The sequence below is a fragment of the Barbus barbus genome (assembly GCF_936440315.1).
Source record: "Barbus barbus genome assembly, chromosome: 2".
NCBI classification, from domain to species: domain Eukaryota; kingdom Metazoa; phylum Chordata; class Actinopteri; order Cypriniformes; family Cyprinidae; genus Barbus; species Barbus barbus.
This window is the reverse complement of record NC_136730.1, coordinates 14,654,491-14,675,515: the sequence shown is the minus strand read 5'-3', so window position 1 is coordinate 14,675,515 and position 21,025 is coordinate 14,654,491. Positions and strand designations below refer to the sequence as shown.

General features: G+C 37.8%; 1 protein-coding gene across 1 annotated transcript in view; it reads right to left on the bottom strand.

Annotated features, from left to right (window-relative positions):
* Window positions 1-21,025, bottom strand: part of shroom4 (shroom family member 4) — a 48,767-nt gene that overhangs the window by 19,000 nt on the left and 8,742 nt on the right. Inside the window, exon 2 of the mRNA XM_079445265.1 lies at window positions 6,664-6,815. Coding sequence (XP_079301391.1) covers window positions 6,664-6,815 — 152 coding nt within the window. The remainder of the gene's footprint in view (window positions 1-6,663; window positions 6,816-21,025) is intronic.

The window sequence follows — 21,025 nt, the reverse complement described above, 5'->3', positions numbered from 1 at the left end:
TGATAACACCACAGTTTGTTTATACTTTCCCTGGCAACTGAACAGAAGTTAATCTAACTGATGGCCTACATCTTGTCCACATGTCCAGCATATCAGTGCTATATCACAACACATCTTTTCCATGATGAGAACTATGGCATGGCGCTCTCGGCTACTGGGACTTCTATTAAAAAAAGAAGGCATTTCAATATGCACAGTCTGATCCTAAAGCAATCCCAAAGGACAACCCAACACATGGAGAACTGTCTAGATTGATCACTTGACACATTCCAGGAAAAGGAACATGTCTTTGTCCACTACCACTGAAATATAAGATTCACACACCATTCACTCATTTTCTACTGTAATTTCAGACAATATTCATTTTTACTGGATATTTCAGTGTGCATGCTCATTTGTCCAATTTTAAGTGAAAGAATAGTTTTCCTTTTCCCATTATATGAAAATTAATGTTACAGTACAAACACTAATAATTTATTAGCTTGATTTAATTTTTTGTTTTATTTATTTAGATAATATAATATAGAATTCTAATATCGGCCAAAGCATTAAAATAATTATCGACTATCAGTGCATCCCTAATAGACACTGTACATGTACAGAAATTCATCCTGTGCACATTTTCTTAACAAAAGACAACAAAGGCGGCCATAAACTATAAATTCTATGCACACAAATTTGATGAAAAACATATTATACACTAATACCATACAGTGAGGTTGGCATGTTGAAAGTTTTGGAATCTGAAAGGTCTTAACAGTGGAAAGTCAGGAGGGGGGGGTGGTGGTCTTGGGAATGTAAGGAATGTCCATTGTTTTGGCATCGAGTCTCCTTTGTTCTTTCTTGTTCCTTAGCGCAGCGGGCAGGGTCTTACCGTGAGACTGCTTTTACTAGAAGCTTCGTGAGTTTGCTGTCTCTGTCCTTCATAACTCTCCTCCACGGCCTCTCCAAACCACAAGATCTCGTAGAGTGAAGTGCAACTGGGGTTTCTCCTAGAGAGCCCAAGCAACCTTTAATAGATGATGATTGAAGTGGCTATTCACACTTTATTTCCTCATGAGAGCAGTGGTGCTTACAGCTTTAATATCAGTATTTGGCCAGTTGGCGTCTTACAGTACATTGCAGCCATTGGCTCCTATAATGTGAATTGCACATGGCTAAATGTGTCATTTATTAACTTCTCTTTTTCTACTTAAACTCTACCAAAAATGCTGAGACAGAAAATGGTAATGACTAAAACATGTAATGCATGTAATTTATCATTTTTCCCATCCCAATAGTGTGAACAATGTGGTGCTTTCAAAATATTCTTGTTTGTTTGAGCAGCCCAACATGTACATGTCAATTTCTGGTTCAACCAAAGTTCACTCTGGGGTGGTTTAACTTTCCCTTTAAGAAATCAAATTTGAAAAAATTTGAGCAATTGGACTTGATACCACTAGCAGCTCGGAAATTACACACAGCACTTTTAGGATTAATGCTGTTATACATGGATGATCTAGTGCAAAGATTTCTCTGGCAAACGGTGTAGAACCAATGTGCCAATTCCTCAATAAATCCAGACGGATATGCCAAAGCAAGACAGCAACAATTCCCTCCCTCACATGGCTTTCCTGTAAAGACCTACCCTTCCTTTATGTCTGAACGTGTGTGTGTGAATCTGATCTTAAAACTATATGCTCACAGTCCAAATACGGTCTGTGTTTCAGACTTGGCTTGAGTCAGGGACAAAATACGCATTTCAAAACAGTTCTTCCGCCCCTGACAATGCTTATTTGCTGTAAATAAACATTTCTGTTCCATGGTTCCCAGCTCAGCTCCTAAAGCTGCTATTACAGTCAGCATGTGTAACAGGAAGTGGGAGTATAGAAACTAGGAGGAACCAGACATCCAGAAGTTTCTGAAGCACGCTGTTCTCTGTGGCACGATGGGCACCACACCTCCAGACAGAGCACATCGGCTTTTGATAACCTCAATAGATCAACTGCAATTTCTTTTCGGTGTATAATATACATTTTTTATTCTTGTAGTATTTAGTATTTACAAGAACTAGACTGATATGCAACTCAAAAGGTGAAGACACAAACGTTGAACTAAATTGTGCAATCGTAAGTTGAACAAAGTGGATAACGTGCAGAAAATCTGCATTCCAGACAGCTGCTGCTAAACAATAGAAAGTGTGTGTGTAGGAAAACAATACAGTGTGTCTCTGGACACGGCACACCACAAACATCCTTTAACTGTACAGCATACCTTCCCATTCACAAAGACAAGCCAGGATAACACAACAGCCGTTTTAAAAATATAGATATTATATACTATATGTCATTACTGAAAAATACACATTTAAAATGTTTTTTTTTTTTTACACCAGTAGTCCTCAACCAGGGGGTTGGGACCCACTAGGGTGCCTCAGCAAACCTCCAGGGGAGGTTTGTACCTATATTATTAAAATACTCAATTAAATGCTAACACACACACAGACTGATTTGCACAGTATTTATGTATGCTGTGTATTTTTATGCTTATAAGAATCCTTGCTGTTAGATCAGATGTTCCACCCTGCAAAAACCCATTTCAGGTCAATTTCTAATGATTGACAGGGAGGTTGGCATTAAACACAAACAAACGCACACATAGACAAACATCTCTATCTTGGTGCTAACTGAATAGTCATACATTCCTTGGCCTTTAAATGGAGGTGGAAATGAGCCCTGCGTGATGCATGTGACCTTTACTGACGTCCAAAGATGAACACACACAAACGCACTATTACAAAAACCTCTCACACACAGTCATTCTTTGAGCTATAAATCAGCCATAAAGAATCTCTTTTTCACACACAACATAACTGCAGAAAACTGACACGTCTCTTAACCTTTTTAGAAGTTACAAAAAATGTAATCATGTGTTGTTTTGCTAAAGGTTAAAAGTGAGGAACAGAGACTATGAAAAGTCAGTAAAGCTGTTTGAATGTTCTCACAATACTGACACATGATTTAAAACATAGTGGCAACTGTACTGGGCTTAAATGACACAGCTGTGCCTATGTTAGATTGATAGCCAAGTATGAATAAACATGCATTCGAAAGCCAACCCATTACCTTAATACAAAAAAGAAGCCATTTCAATATGCACAGTCTAAAAACTTCCTTTATACAGTGATAGTCTAAGTCTATCCACACAGAAAAGTCAAATCTGATGTCTTGAAGGCACAGTCCGGCTGGTGTAACTAACCCACAAAAAAACAAAAGAATACAAAACACACACACACACACAGAGTAGCATGTGCTGCCTAGAAAACCACAGGCAGGGTAATAACACTAAGGCTGCAGCATTTCTGACTTGCTGCCAAATAAACGGATGTAAAAAGAAAAAGGAATTTTTTTCCATCTCTACACCCCTCTCCTCTCCCTCTCTCCTGAACCTCTGACTCTGTGGCTAACTTCTGCAGAGCTGATGTTTGGATGGCTATCCTAAACCTGGAGGTTTAAAAGTTCAGATTTTTCTTTGACTAAAAGCATGTTTACAGTCTGAGACTGCGATTCCAACATCTCATACCTTAAGTGCACTCAAGCAGGTTATGTTTTGTGAAAAATCTCGTGAGAATTCTTGTGTTTTGAGAATCTTTTGAGTGAGGGGTTGGACAAAAATAAACAGCATATTGAATTCGTTTATTTACTATAGATAAGATAAATACAGAAAGTCAAGAGGTTAGAGGATGTAGAGAGATTGAGAACGAGGGTAAAGAATGAGAAGATTATAAAATTAAATCATAGAAGTTAAAGAATATTAAAGCTATAGTGTGACTCCTGAGTTTGTAAAAGTGTTGCAGAAACTGTTGAACAGCTTCAGAAATAAGGTTATACTGGCTACAGAATTCTTAGCGTTTCGAGAAAAATTTACCAATATCCAATGTCATGTACTAAAAATTCTATACAATTTATCGAAAATGTCACAAATTATGGTGAAATTTATTATAATGGTTACAGATCGTTTTAAAGGAACACTCCACTTTTTTTGGAAATGGGCTCATTTTACAACTCCCCTAGAGTTAAACAGATGAGTTTTACCGTTTTTGAATCCATTCAGCCGATCTCCGGGTCAGGAGGTAGCACTTTTATCTTATTTTAGCATATATCATTGAATCAGATTAGACCATTAGCATTTGTTCATCAAAAATGACCAAAGAGTTTCGATAATTTTCCTATTTAAAACTCTTTAAGACTCTTCTGTAGTTACATCGTGTACTAAGTAGTCCCCAGCTAGGTAACTACTTAGGATATAGCTGGGGACTACTTTCAGGCGCTGCGTAATATCACTGCGCCTGCTGCACCCATGGTACGGCAACAAAGTTCCTGGATTATTACGCCAGAATGAGAGTATAGTTCCTAGCCATATCGGCCTAGAAAATCGCAACTTTTAATTTTCCGTCAGTCTTAGTACACGATGTAACTACAGAAGAGTCAAGTTTTAAATAGGAAAATTATCTAAACTCTTTGTTCATTTTTGATGAACAAATGCTAATGGTCTAATCCGATTCAATGATATATGCTAAAATAAGCTAAAAGTGCAACCGCCAGACCCGGAGATCGGCTGAATGGATTCAAAAACTGTAAAACTCGTCTGTTAAACTCTAGGGGAGTTGTAAAATGAGCCCATTTCCAGCCTGTGTTCAATTAAGGACAAAATATGATCAAATTTATACTATAGATTGTTGAGAGGCTACAAAATGAACCTATAGAGATGAAAGAATATTGAATGGTTTTAAAATGATTAACTTTTGAGAGCATATAGAATGAGGTTATACAGGTTACATAAATTTAAGAAGCTACAGATGGTTATAGAATGTTGAGAGGTTTTAAAATTATAAACACTTGAGAGGATCTAAACCACTAACATTTTGAGAAGCTTTAGAATGAGATTAGAGAATGTTGAGATGTTAGAACATGACATTTCAGAATATTTAAGACAGAAAATTAGGTTATAAAAGCTATAGAATATTGAAACTGCTGCTTAAAAGAATGAAGAGAGGAGATTGTGGGTTTATAGACCAGGAAGAAGGGAGGACAGTATAAATAAGCGAGAGAGGAGAAAGAAGATTAAAGATGGAGGTGTGTGGGATGTACACTCAGCTGTCTGGTAGCTGCTAATGCAGTGAGGCCTCAACACACAGGAATGTGCTGGACTCAGCCGACTGGACGTCAAGTCCAGACTCAACAACAGCACACAAAGCACCTCATTTACCCTGCACATATAAATCTAGCGATAAAAGGTAAACATTTATCACAAACTGCAAGTGAATGCATCAAAAAAATTCTTCACATGTTTGCTAGTATGTGTATGTGTTGGTTAGACGCCTCTGCACACAGCCACGGTGAGGCACTATCACATGACACTTTTGACTGTCCACATGCCTGGAAAGGGAAAAACCGCTGTGGTCAGACCGAGCGGACTAACACTGACCTGAATACAGCTTAAAAACTTACTTCCTGATAACTAGGAGTTATACTGATATAAGATTTGATCCTGCATCAGGCCACTCTGAGCGAGTCAAACAGGGTGTGTCAGTCAATTTAGTCTGTGACGGGTGACAAAACTCATGTCTGCCAAACTCTGCTGACGTCAACTCACATCACGCCAGCTAAAATAAACAACACACACATAATCAGAGGCTACTGGTGGATTTCACCACTGTGCAGAGTGCAGACGCTCTCCCTCAGTATATCCTGGTCACATCCTCTAGGTGTGATGTTTTAGAAATCAAAATGGTAGTGTCACTATAAATGTGTGACCACATTAGTGAAATTTAGCTAAATTTTGTGGACAAAAGAGGCCTATTTTCTACTGTCAATAGTGCAGCGATGTATAGTATGAAGCACAGCTCACACAGAAGTCACTTTCACATCAACGCAGCAAATTCACAAGACAAACTGAACAAGACAACCGGGACTTTTATTGAAATTACTGGATTTCACCTGTGAAAATTTGCAGAACAAAAACTTCAATTTGTGTATGTGTGTTTGTCTGTGTCAAAATGGAAGTTTCTCTGTTAAGCCTTTGTTTTTTAGGCATTTTTACGTTGTTTTACGTTAGCATTGAAAATTGCAGTATCTTTAAACCTCCTCACACAAGCACTTGGCAATGTGGGCATCTATGGTTTTTGCCAAAGTTTGTTGATGTTCTTGTTCTGTCTTTGAAACAACAGCTTAGGCCAGTGTTGCCACATTGTGGACAAATTAATTAGTGCAAAAATGTAATACATGCTCATGTGCATGCTGTGCTGGGCATACAACATATGCATACAATGGTTAAATGTGACCGCACCTGAAGTTAGCAAATATGTGTTTGTCTCTGTGTCTGTGTCAACATGGCAGTTTCACTAGAAAGTTGCAATCACATTAGCAAACTTTTGAGGGCAAAAAATTGGTCCACTGTTTTTTTGTCAATAAAGTAGCAATGTATGAAGCACACATAGAAGTTACTTCTAAACTGAGCAGCTTTCTGTTAGTTAAAGTGACGATTTTGAATAAAAAATTTAACCTGATATGAAGTCTGAAAGTTTTGCCCTCATGCAAAATTCTTGATTGCGTGGATTCCCATGACTGGATTGACAGTAAATGCTACTGCTCTTTAAGTCAGCATGTGTGTATGTCTGCGTACCTTCGGACAACGATTTTGAGAACCCTGTAAGAACCTTTGATGAGGATGAGAGCTTCTTGACGGGAGCCGTAGAGAGCAGAGCCGTTAATGTTCACCAGTTCATCCCCCACTCTCAGCTTCTTACACTGAGCTGCCTTTCCTCCCTCTTCTATCTATAGGAGAGACAGAGAGAAACAGTTTAAGGTTAAATATTATATATTCATCATATACATTCACACACACCACAGAGGGGGGGTCTTCTGAAGAAAAAAGGGATTTATTATAACATTCTTTTATGTCAAAGAGGACTTGGAGGTTAAATTCTTAAATCAGAGAAGCACACAGACTTGACAGAACTTACTTACAGATAAGCACATTTACTCACACGGCCTTGTCAATTTAACATGTAACCACTTCCTCTTTTAAAAATGCAGGACAGAGGGGTCAGAAGTCAAATATACATTCAATGTATACAGCCATTCATCATACAAGCCTACAGACACACAATACCAAGTGATTCCATTAGAGACCCTCCTACATGAAATAGGACAAAGGGTCAAAGATCCGCTTCAAAGCCACATAATTCCCATACACAAAATATTAGCCTAGTCAAAACATACACAATCACACTTTCACTCAGTCACGCACATAGAAATCTCAGCTTCCAACATAAACGCACACCTTTCATGTTTGGCAGACACATGCATTACAGAGTATCATATTCATTTTTAGGTCTTACATTAGAGCCCATTTCCCTTTAAACAAATCCTACCAACAAAACACACAGCTAATGCCACAAAGCTTTCAAATTGAAGTCACATTTCTCTTTTTAGCGGCTACCATCATGGTGCGAACCAGGAGATTCAATCCATAGACCTGTAGGCCATATTCAGCCCCAAAAATACAATCTTTCTAGAGTGTTAATAGTTTACCAATATACAGTATATATACTATAAACACACTGAGTATTTCCTCTCACAAATGCCTTAAATAATAAAATGGTTAATCATGATATCTAATTTAATTTAAAATAGTAGTTTAAACAGGGAATGGTGCTTGCAAAGTCATGGGTTCGATTCCCAAGGAATGCATGAATGCAAATGTCCCTTCGGATAAATGTCTACTAAATGCATACATGTAAAATTAAATAAGAAATCATAAGAGCTTACTCTACATAACTCACAAAGACTGTTAAATAAAAAAAATCTTTGGATACACATGTGATCATTTTGCAACAAGTGAGCCCCTGTGTTTCAACAATGAAACCAAATCTTTCTGAAACATGTTCACACTTTACCATTTTGTAAGACTCATCCATCCCAACTGCCGGTCTGCATTGTAGAGTAAACAGATGCACATGTGTTGTGTGTGAATGTGCGTATGCGGTAAGCATTGCAGGAATATTTGAGTGTGGTTTTTGAGGAGATCAAAGACAGAACGTATCCAGAGGGGCATAAAGGGAATATTCATGCGGCCGAAATAAAATGCTCGGTGGGGGACAGTGAGTGTCATACTTCACAAAATATTCAGATTTTGTCTCATAAGCAGGTCCAGACACAATCCAAAGATGTTTTTGCTGATCTTGAGGGAAAATCTGCAGAAATGTGTGTAATGAATTTAGACAGGATAACATGTTTAAACAGACCTGAGAATACCCAGTAGCTGAATGCATAATCAAATAAGCCAACATATTAAATAACCTGAACACGCAGGAAGAGCTTTGTGAATAATGGACTTTCTGATTCTCTGGAAACCTGCAGAGTTCAGCGGGAAACCTGAAGAGCTCAGAAGCTGTTCGCTTGTCAACTTAGGTAACCCGAAAGAGCTAATACTTCGAAGGGACCAGAGATGTTTTTGAGACAGAAAAGAAGATCTAGACAGACAAATAAAAAAGTAAAAAAAGTGATTTCTACATGACTGAAATAAGGGTTCCAGAAAAGACCACATAAATGTCTTTTGATTTTATAACTTTTGTTTCCACTTTAGTATATTCTCATCATGACCTCCTGGAAATGAAATGATCAGTGCAATAACATCACTCGAAGCTGCTGACTGAATGACTGTCTTGATCTTCAGTTAATGAGGCCTGCAGTCTTTCTCCTGTATTCTGCTGGTTTAAGATGTAATGGAAACATTATTCAGATGTATGGTCACAATTACAGCTTTGCTGAGGACAATGCTCTCTCTCGCTCCGTCCCTCCTTCCCATCTGCTCCAAACAGACTGTTTCCACGGGATACTATGATCAACATCCTCAAAGCCCTTCAGCCTGGACCACAGGGGCTTCATCTCAATTCTGAGAGGTTGCACGTGTTTGTTTGTACATGCAACACAGACGACACTTGTTTGAATAACTCTTTTTCCACTTGGTTTTAAACTGAATGGATGTGCGTTCCATCTCAGAAACCTGAATTTGTCCTATAAATCCAATAAACTTCTGTGCGAGTCTAAATGAAACCAGTATACAGTATGTTCTCCAGGTGCATTGGTGCAGGAGAGAAGTGATGTAGCCTGACCTTCCATTAGTTCATTAAACTAAAAACAAACAGTCTTTTTCCACCCTAAAATTCAATCTGCTGCACATACTCCACTGGAAAAGCCCGGTAACCCTCATAGCAGGTATGTTTTATGGCAGGATATGTAACACTGTTGCACAAAGAGAACAAATTTGCATAGTTGGCAGGCATACCCAAGTGCCCCTTGGCAATAAAACTAACTCACACGCACAGTCTTACCTCATAAGCTGCCAAAGCGCTCAGAACTTCCACAACTCCCTGCGAGGAAGACTGGGCAACCAAAATAAAATGAGAGGGAAGAAGATAAAAGAGCGTTCACCTGCTGTCCTCCACTAAATCTGTTTAACGGGTACCCGGGGCCATGATGTAATGGCACTTCATCCATGCATGTTCACTCTCAGATCTCGTTGGATTATTTAAACAAACTTTGTCAAACTGTTGGCGTCAGCTGGTGCACACCACACAGACCTCACTGAACTTCTATCCCTCGCTTTCTTGGTCTCTTTCTGTATGCCCACCCAGTAGTCTCATTCTCCCACTCTTTCTTTCCTTTCCCTTGAGCTCATGTTCTCCTTCGAGGCTTGATAAAAATAACTGCAACCACACCTATGTTCCATCAGACCCCGTGTGTGTGTGTGTTTGTGCATGTGCATGAGTGCTTGTTTGGCTTGGCAATGGGCACCGACTTGCTCCCTGGTGATCGTGAAATAAAGTTCACAAAGGGACCTTTATGGGAGGTTGAACAGTTCTACGTGACAAATCCCTTTCGGTCTCCCCATTCCTTTAATCTCCCTCAGGAGTGACCACTCCTTACATGCCATGCGAAGAATAAGAATTTCCAAACCCATTCTTCAAATGTGACCTGGTGGAAAATACAGTCGAGGAGGTGAATGTTATAGGGGAACTTTCTGCCTGAGTATTTTGTGTTTATAAAAACACCCAAGATGAGTAGTGAGGGCAGAGACTACAGTAAACAAACAGCACCACTGTGACTACTTTCCAGTCACTCCTTTTTGAGATAAAATACAGTCTGAGTTTTAGCTAGCGGAGGCGAGAAACGCCTTAAATTACAAGAGAAGGACTTGAAAATTATAAGTCTCATGATGTGAATAGTTTTAATACAATAACGGCTTTGAGAGGCTATTCCTAGTTATGCTGTCAGTGCACCGAAAAATGCATTTGCACTCCCAGGCTCGGAGACCACAGGAGGGAGGGGTGTCTGTTAGTGTCGGACAGTGATGAAGCAAGCTAGTCTTCACCTCTCCCTGTACAATATGATTGCTAAATTCAGAACAAAGGACATGTGGGCTGACCCAGAATTACATACTGCATACAATCCAGTATTAAATAGGTAAACACGCCAGAAAAGACCTCTCTAGTTCTGAGTCAATAGTTTAGGGCCCTATAATTTCTGCAATGTGGAAAACACAGAATCCTGTCATAAAAATGGAATTTACTGTATAACATGGACTGGCACAGTATTTGCCAAATTCTTTGGATGGATACATAAAAATTTGATCAGTATACTTCAATGAAAATGCGATGGACTAGTGTCTGTGAATATTAAGCCGCAAAAATACCATTTAAATATGAATCCTGTATGTTCTGTGTATATCTGTTTGAATGCAAATGCGCGGTTTCATTTACACACATACTAAAGCGCACATGACGCTTAATAAGAAAATTATTAATAAAATATTATTTTTAAAGAAATATTTACCAGAAAAATTATTTTCCTGAATTTATTTTGATGAAAAATGTAAATACCCAACACAAAGATTCTGGAAAAAAAAAAATCAAATAAAGATGCTTTTGATTATTAATAGGGCCAATTTAATTAAACCATTATAACGGAATCTAGAAAATTAGCAGAAAACTGAATTTCATACATTTTTATTTTTTATTCAACTTTTAATAAATTGCTGTTTAACATTGTATCTTTCATAAAATTTAAATTTGAAATAAATTTGATTAAAACAGAGTATAGAAAAAGTAAAATGGAAAAAACTGAATCCCAAAAAATTAATAGGAAAAATGGAATTTGGAAAAAAAAATAAAACTGATTTTATAGGGCCCTAATAACTTGCCAAACTATTTTGCTACGGTGTTATAGGTAGTTGCCAAGGCACTGCTAATCAGTTGCTAAGGTGATCAGAGTGGTTTTAAGGCATTGCTTACTTGCCCATGTCAAAACGTAACCCACATGGCTCTATATGTTGGGTGATTTTTGGCCAATTATATCTTCCACCAGGCATGTACAACAGCAAGTAAAAATAATTTAAGCATTAAAGTTGCAATGCATTGAAAGTAATGTCATATCACTTCTTCTGTATTAAAAAATAAATAAAATTTAGGGTGGGGACTTGATTCCATCTATTGGTTTTTGATTGGTAGTAGGTAAATCTCTGTAAGAAGCAGGCAGCTCTAAATGACTGGAGATGTCCGACATACGTCACCAAAACATCACTCACAATAAGAAAAATTAACATGCATTTATAAAATACAAAGTGTGAATTTCCACTTTATGCTGACTTTCATTTTTTTAGCAAAAGTATTGCATTTATTTCCAGAATAATAAATATATATTTTCTCACTATCATACAGACGTCCACTGCTGGTCATTTCAATGTTTAATATATAACCTAGCATAAAGCATGCAAAAATTAAATCATGCGACAAACATCAATTTTGGTTACATTCGTAAACAAGCAAATAGTTTACCTGTATCAATACTTCAGGGATTACATCAATTCTCGTATTCATCACGTATGTGTGTGAAAACCAATCTGCAGCGAGTAGAGGGTCTATTTGGACCATGGGCCTCTGCAGCAGTGAAGAATGTGCTCCCTGTCTCCCAGTCCCAGCATCAGCCCTGGCGGCATGAGGTCACCCCCTCTATCGCTCTATAAATAACAGGGCGTCGCTCTTTGCCAGTCTGGCTCACGGCCCGCCATTGTGCCACAGCTGGCCAGAGGAACGGTCCGTCTGAGCTGCCTAGAGACCAGAAGGCTCTTACCAAGCATTGCAAACCCTCAACAAGCAAAGAAACATAGGGAATACAGGGAACAAAGTTGCCCGTTTTATAGGAAACACTTGTACGAGAGTGAGCATAAGAGAGAGATAATAGAGAGCAGAAAGGACATATCAAGCTGTATTTTATGACATTATGTTCCGTAAAAGTGGAACAAGTATTTCACGTTGACTGACTAAAATCTGGGAGGGTTCAGCCTTTGAATAAACTCATTTGTAAAGGAATCTGTCATAACATTTTTCAAAACCTACAATATATGTTTGGACATCGCCATTTTTCAGCAGTAATTCCTCAACTTTTTCCAGTGGGACCTTTAGAGGAGGAGGGTTGTCCAAGAACACTACTCTAAAACAAGTGCTGCTTTATCAATGCCTTAATGGTTTCCCCAGTCAGAAAACCACGAACAGAGAACAGCCAGAGGTACGCAAACTAGAAACAGCCCCAGAGTATAAGGCTGACCTGTTTCTTTTTTGTTATTTTTAAATTGTATTCATTTTTTTCAAACATAATAACAAACAACAGACAAACACAAAGGAGAAATAAAAAACAAAAAAAAACAAGGAGAGAGAAACAATATAAATATCACTAGTGTAATATATTCAACAAATAAAATGACAGTTTAACAATCAGTTCTTATCAAATCAAATGATGTGGTACTGTTTTTATATAATTCACAAATGGGTCCCAGATTTTATAAAATAATTCACTCCTGCCCCTCATAGAATATGTAATCTTTTCTAACGGTACACAGCTGCACACCTCCGACAGCCACAATCCAATCGGCACCTCAATGTCTGCTTTCCATTTGTGCAATACATTTCTTAGCCATTATTGACAACATTTCAGTCAGCTTAATTGCTTGACTATGTCGGAGATTGGAGTTGGTAAAATTACCTAGTAAACACACCTCTGGGTCCACTGGAAAATTACTTCCATGGATTTGTGATATAATGTTACATACTTGCACCCAAAACTCCATCACTTTCAGACACAACCAGGCAGAATGTAAAAATGTTCCTTCTTCTGTACCACATCTGAAGCAAAGGGGTGAAATAATGTTATTAAATTTATGCAATCTGGATGAAGTGTAATAAAGTTGGTGTAAAAAATTAAACTGAATTAATATATATATGGAATTCAAGGTTGAAGTGACCCAGTCTTTACATAATTGAGGTCCCCATCTATTCTTATCCCCAAATCTTGCTCCCATATACTTTTGGATTCGTCTGCATCATCTAAAGGTTGACTTGAGATCTGAGCTTCATAGATTCTAGAGATTGTTTTATACAGTGGTTTATCAGAATAACAGATTTGCTCAATACCTGTCAAATCAGGTATCTTAGAATAACTTTTTAATTTGACCCTTAAACAATCTCGTAATTGCAGATAACTAAAAAATTATTTATTACTCAAATTATATTTTTTCTTTAACTGTTCATCAAAGCAATGCTCCAAATGTGTAATTCCCTTTTTTAACCAAATCCTAAAAGTTTTGTTTTGATGTCACATTGGGAGCATTCTGTTTCCCCATAAAGGTGTTTTAGGGGAAAGAAAATTAACCATGTCCCAGCAGTGACCGCATCTTATTCCAAGTTTGAACTGAATGAATAATCATTGGATTATTGGTTTTTCTTTTGATCAGTATATCATCCCATGTATACAATAAATTGGTAGGTCATTCTTCTTTCATCTCAAATGTCTCCATATTAAGCCAAGAGGGAAAAGGGGTACTGGTAAACATCTGGGCCAAATATCCGGACTGGGCTGCCCAATAATACATTTTAAAATTGGGAAGCCTCAGTCCTCCTTGGTTGTAATCTAAAGCCAATTTATCAAGGCTGACCCTCTGAGTTTTATGGTGCCAAATAAATGGTCTAATCAATCCATTAAGAGTAGTGAAAAAAGATTTAGAGATGGAAATCGCAAGAGATTGAAACGTGTATAAAAATTTGGCCAAAATATTAATTTTAACTGCATTTATTCTACCAAGTAAAGTAGATCCATCCAATTAGTTAAATCTCTTCCCACTTTTTCCTAAGAGACGGTCCAAATTAAGTTTATAGAGATTCTTGAAATTACAATCTACTTGTATACGCAAATATTTAATACCACTGGGTGAGCACTTAAAAGAAAAACCATCCAGTGCAGTACAGTTTCACTTTTGTCAATATTAACTTTATACCCAGAGAAAGTGCTATATAATTGTAACGTATTCTGTAAACTAAATAAAGACTCTTTGGGATTAGTGAGAAATAACAGAATATCATCAGCAAACAAACAGTTTCGGGCCATTTTCAAAGCCTTTTATATTAGGATTGGATCTAATGGCCTCAGCTAGAGGTTCGACAGCAAGGGCAAAGAGAGCTGGGCTTAGGGGGCATCCCTGTCTACATCCTCTGTACAAAGGGAATGAGGCAGAAATAATTCCGTTTGTAACAATTTTTGCCTTAGGGGATTTATATCATTTTGGTAACTAATTTATAATCCATATTAAGGAGTGAAATTGGCCTGTAAGAGGCACATTTTAACGGATCCTTACCTTTCTTATAAATAACTGAAATTATTGCATTGGAAAAAGACTCTGGAAAACATTTATCCACCCTAGATTGGTCGAGCACTTCCATCAAATATGGCTCAAGCAAATCTTTAAATTCTTTATAAAATTCAGATGGAAAGCCATCTTCACCTGGAGATTTATTATTAGGCAATAGATGAATGGCTTCGATCAACTCGGGGAGAGAAAGGTAGATCCAAATTAATCCTATCGTCCTCTGAAAGACATGGCAGATGAACTGAGGACAAGAAAGCGTTCATTTGTGAATGGTCTGTACCTGTCTGAGAAGTATATAACTCTGTATGGTACTGCTTAAATGCATCATTAATCTTTGTAGGGCTGTAGGTTTCTTCATTACCTGTATTTATAGCATTTATCGTTCGTTTTTGTTCGACTCGTTTTAATTGCCAGGACAAAACTGTATGCGCTTTCTCGCCAAGTTCATAATAACGCCGTTTAGAACTAATAATAGCCCTCTCTGCCTGGTAAGTATTCATTGGATTATACTCCAATTTTTTTATTAATTAATTCCTTATAAACATCCTTAGACTGAGCCCTGTGATATAATTTTTCCAGTGTTGAAATTTCATATTATAGCTTATTCAATTCTGAATTTTTAATTTTTCTTAGCCTATTAGTATATGAAATACATTGTCCCCTAAGATAAACTTTTAAAGTGTCCCATAATATAAAACTGTTAGAACAAGAAGATTTATTAGTAGAAGAAAAATACCAATTTGTTCTCTTATAAATTTGCGGAATTCAGATTGTTTAAGAAGGATGGGATTTAGTCTCCACCTGTAAGTCCCTCTGGTTTTCTCCGGGATAGACAAGGACATTACCAAGGGAGAATGGTCCCTCAATAAATGTGGGAGATGTTCAATATCCAGCACACCATACAGAAATTGGGTGGATAACAAGAAATAATCTATACGAGTATGCGTGTCATGAGGATGTGAATAAAAAGAGTACCCTCTATCTTGTGGATGATTCTGCCTCTAAACATCAGTAAGGATTATATCTTTCATAAAAGCAGTGGTGGATTTAACAGCTTTAGAAAGAGGCACTGGTTTAGTTGAAGATCTATCAAGTACGTTGTCTAGACAAAAACTGAAGTCTCTACCAACCAACAGTGAGCCTGATGATTGAGCAATTTGGAGGAAAACATTTTGCATAAACAAATGATCATCAATATTTGGAGCATATATATTCAGCATCGTCCACTGTTCAGAATACATATGCCCTTGTATCATTACATATCGTCCTGAAGGATCGAGTATCGACTTTGTAACTGTGAAAGGGATATTTTTATTTATAAGGAGAGCGGTTCCCCTAGACTTAGAATTAAACAAGGATACAAACACCTGACCAACCCATTCCCTTTTTAATTTTTTATGCTCAGAGTCTGTTAAATGAGTTTCAGGAAAACTATTTCTGCCCCCAGCTTTTTAAGGTACAGACTCTTTTCCTTTTAATGGGGCTATGCAGACCCTTTATATTAAATGTCACAAATTTCAAAGGTTTTATCATGTGTAATCTATGATATCCAATTTATCACATAGAGTACCCTCATAGCAAATTAACACCAACCAGATCAATCCAATATCACCACAGATTTGAGATGTTAAGATGTATCTCTCAGAAAAACAGATAATCAAAAGAAGAAAAAAACACATATCCTAACATAGCTGCTGAACCAGAACTATACAGCAGCGAAGGACAAAATATTCAGTTGAGAAACGATTAGCTCGCACTACTTTTCTTAAACAAAAATAAAGATCTAACCACGAGCTCTCCTTAATATACACACTGATAGAGGCAACAGTTATTTATAAAGACTAATCCCCAAAACATGGAATCAATTTCAAACCTAATCAAATCCAGTCATTTGCAAGAGAAAGAACGTTCATGACAGACTTTAGTCAATAATCAGGTAAAGCGTCTCATGTTGAAGCACAAAAATACAGACACTCATCACATTTCAGGGATATGAAGGAAGCAAACCAAGGTACCCAAATAAATGGGGGAAAATGAAATCACGAGCAACCGAGGATGAACAGGTGAACTTCCCAATCATTAAACAGTCACTCGTCCGGTCCATTCTAACAAAGATTCGCTGAATCAGAACAATCTGGGACGTATATGAAACCGTAACCATCTCCCGTGAATCAGACGTGCCTAGCTGCAGGCTGACCTGTTTTTATATGACAAAGATACTTTTTACTATATATCCTGTGCTAAATTACATACATAACTCTTAACCCAACAGCGGATTTGAAACAATGAAGAGACTCTGAACCCCCTGGGAAAGGATGCGCCGACTTGAAATGTGGTCATGGAAAAATGGGCAGAAAGGTGTAAGATAATGGGGAAGTGTGTGAGACAAAGACATCCTAGGCAGGTCTAGGAAGTGTGGGGAACATGGGTTTTGGCTCTCTTTTGCTCGGAAACAACAACAGACATCACAGCAACTGGAGTGAGGAGAGTTGAAAATAAGTCACATGTGTGTGTGGAAATGCATATGCACCAAAAGAAAAAAAAAATCAATTGAGGAGGACAGAGAAGGGTCTATATTCCAACTAAAGTTTTACTTTTAAGTTCCGTTTTAAAAGTCAGCCAAAGGGAAATTTAGACCTAAATATGTATGTGTACATAAGTTAAATCTTAGGCAATGCAGTTTCCAATAAAATCAGAGCTGGAATAAACACTTATCCTGAGCCATTATAGCATAAAGGGAAACTTGAGACCTCAGGAAAACTAAAAACATGCCATGTATTTATCATTAGTCGTATTTTCTTGCATGAAACATAATAATGTTCCCAACTGGTTCACTGCATAGCAATTTATTCCCCTGCAAGTGTTTATACATATTCAATGTGAAAATTAATACCAAATGCCAAAATCTAGGGGGAATGCAATTCAGAACATCCATTCAAAAAACACAAACATACCCTGACGCACATACAGTATATATACACACACAGACAGCTATCCCAGGCTTTGCTTTCATTCCACAGCAATCAAAAGCAGAGTCAGTGGGTCACTCTGGAAACCCCATAGTGCCCAGAATCCACCCGTGGCCTCCACAAGACGAGGCCTAACAGCTGCCATTCCCAAGCAAATCCTCTTCAGGAAACTTCCCCTCTCATTCCTGGAATCTTAAAGGATTTTTCCTTGTCGATGCGTTTCCTCATGGCATCAGAAGACGTTTCATACATGATTGTAGTTTGATGTGCTTTACAAAGTCAGAATTTTAAGAAAGAATAACTAAAAAGGTATGTTTCATAGTACAATGTACAAGTACAAAAACACATTTAAAAGTGATTCATACTTTTTACAATATTTTACTTTACAATATGTCTTAAATATAACCATTTCCCCATAAAATCATAAGTACAGGTAGTTTTTACTAATAAACATTTTATATTTATAAATACATATATATTTTTCACAGTAAAATGGTGTATGTGTACAGTACAGTACAGGGAAGTCGTGGCCTAATGGTTAGAGGGTCGGACTCGTAATCCAAAGGTTGCGGGTTCGAGTCTCGGGCTGGCAGGAATTGTAGGTGGGGGGAGTGAATGTACAGCGCTCTCTCCACCCTCAATACCACGACTGAGGTGCCCTTGAGCAAGGCACCGAACCCCAAACTGCTCCCCGCGCACCGCAGCATAAATGGCTGCCCACTGCTCCGGGTGTGTGTTCACGGTGTGTGTGTGTGTGTTCACTGCTGTGTGTGTGTGCACGTTGGATGGGTTAAATGCAGAGCACGAATTCCGAGTATGGCTCACCAGACTTGGCTGAATGTCACTTCACTTCACTTCAGTATATACATATACTGTACACACACATATACAGTATACATTTTTTAATTATTTACTTTGAGTATAAAATGCTACAGTAAAAACGTGTCATTGGTTAACTACAAATTACAAATGTTAACTACATACTTTTTTTGTTGCAATTACTAAAAAAAAATTATAATGTGCATAATGTGGTAAAAACTAGTGAATGACCAGTAACAGCTAGGCCAATAAAACAATTGATATTTGGCCACGTTGAGAATTTTTTTTCAGATAACTTGTGAATTTTGAATTAATATTTTGTAATTTTCAAAATTGAGCGTTCTACATCATCTGAAAGCTGAATAAATAAGCTTTCCATTGATGTATGGTTTGTTATGACAGGACAATATTTGGCCGAGATACAACAATTTGAAAATCTGGAATCAGAGGGAGCAAAATAAAAATCTAAATACTGAGAAAATCACCTTTAAAGTTGTCTAAATGAAGTTCTTAACTATGCATATTACTGATCAAAAATTAAGTTTTGATATATTTACGGAAGGAAATTCACTCAATATCTTCATGGAACATGATCTTTACTTAATATCCTAATGATATTTGGCATAAAAGAAAAATTTATCATTTTGACCCAAACAATGTATTTTTGGCTATTGCTACAAATATACCCCAGCAACGTAAGACAGTTTTTTTGTGCTCCAGGGTCACATGTGTCTCATTTGACATCATTAACTTAAAATTCAAACTTTTGGGATTTTTTTTAGGTAATTTTGCTGAGGATCAGCTTTAACTTATACATTATCTTCTCATTCATGGAGGCATTTGAGCTATACAACAGGGACTGATGAGCAGTTGTATTCAAAGCTCTGTAAGCTGGTGGTCAGTGAATGCGTTCAAGCTCTCATGCTTGTGTTGCAGTCTTCTGCTGCTCATAAAAGAGAGAAGAATGACGTTGTGAGCCCTGAGTAACCCCCTCCTCTGCAGCCCGGCCTTTGTCTACTGTTGGACAAGGATTTGAGCCTCCACTCAACAACCAAACTGACTGACTGGCTGACTGACAGATGTATTATCCCCACTGAAGTCCCCTTTATCTATCCCAACACACACACAAACCTGGTTTATCTGGAGCTAAGAAAACACCTCAACGTTACAGCAAAGCAGAAACAAAGCTCCCCCGCTAAGAACAAAGTGCTCATCAGAACATTTTCCTTCAGTATCTGAGGTCAACAGTGCAGGCTGGAACACCTCTGTCCTTGAGCTGCTCTGATCTCATACACGGGAGGAGATGGGAGTGACGGATAGGAACCACAGGAAGGAAGATTCTGCTCCAAGTAAGAGTTAAGACCTTGAGAACGCAGGCAAACCTAGAAAAGTGACATACTTGGATGCATTCAAGGTCAGAGTGGGTGAGAAGATCACTGCTGGCTTTTAGCTCCTTCATTTATGAGGAAAGACATAAGAGTGGGGGTGGAGAGAGAAAGACAGAGAGGCCGAGAGAGAAAAGGTGGGTGAGACAGCGTGAGTGAGAGGGTGACAAAGGCTTCATTCAAGGCTCAGGCTGGGGGAAAGTGAGAGAGCGCTACCTCAATGTGTTGAGCTACAGCCGTGGCCCGACTGAGTCTAAAGTTCCATTGTGCTCCGAGACTTTTAAAGGTGTGACATAGAGCCATGGGTCACCACTGCAACTGAGTCAACAGCCAATGACCTATATAGAACATGACCAAAAGAACAAATAAGATACGAAAGAAACGTAGTGACCAACAGATAGCAATTAAGAGGAAGTGCACATAAATTCAAGTTGAAAGAAATACACCAAAAATCATCTTGTCCGTCACACAGTGTGTGATTTATAGCACGTGTTTTGTTTTAAGGAGACTCACGAGGAAGAAATGCCTTTCTGTGGAGAAACATTATCACATTCCTCAATTTGTTTGCCTTCTACTGCCTTAACTGCTAAGTGCTGTTTGCATGGACTTTCTTCTCAAACCATTAAACCAGCCAAAAAATGAGTGGGGGGACATGGCCTGATCAATGAAATAAGACCAAAACAACACCTAATCCGAAAGTCAAGACACATACTAAATGTTAAACATTCACAGAACAGCACTGCAAAGATCACCACATTACCCTGATGACTATTACAATTACAACGGTCATGGATTTAAAATGTCCTAATTAAAAATGCCCCAGCTGAACAAATTGCACACCTAACATGTGAATCACTACACATCGCGTTTACAAGAAATAGTTTAAAGCTAACAAATGGCTTCAGAAGACTTGGAATATAGGATTTTATATGCTTTTTTGATATTTTTGGAGCTAACCACATCAGTCCCCTCAGCCATTGTACTTAAAAAAAATGTTTTTAAGTGTTGTTATTAACTAAAACTACTACAAAATCAGTTTCGGTAACTGAAATAAAATAAAAAGTCATAGTTTTAAAATGTCCTACTTAAAACACAACAAATTATACAAATTAT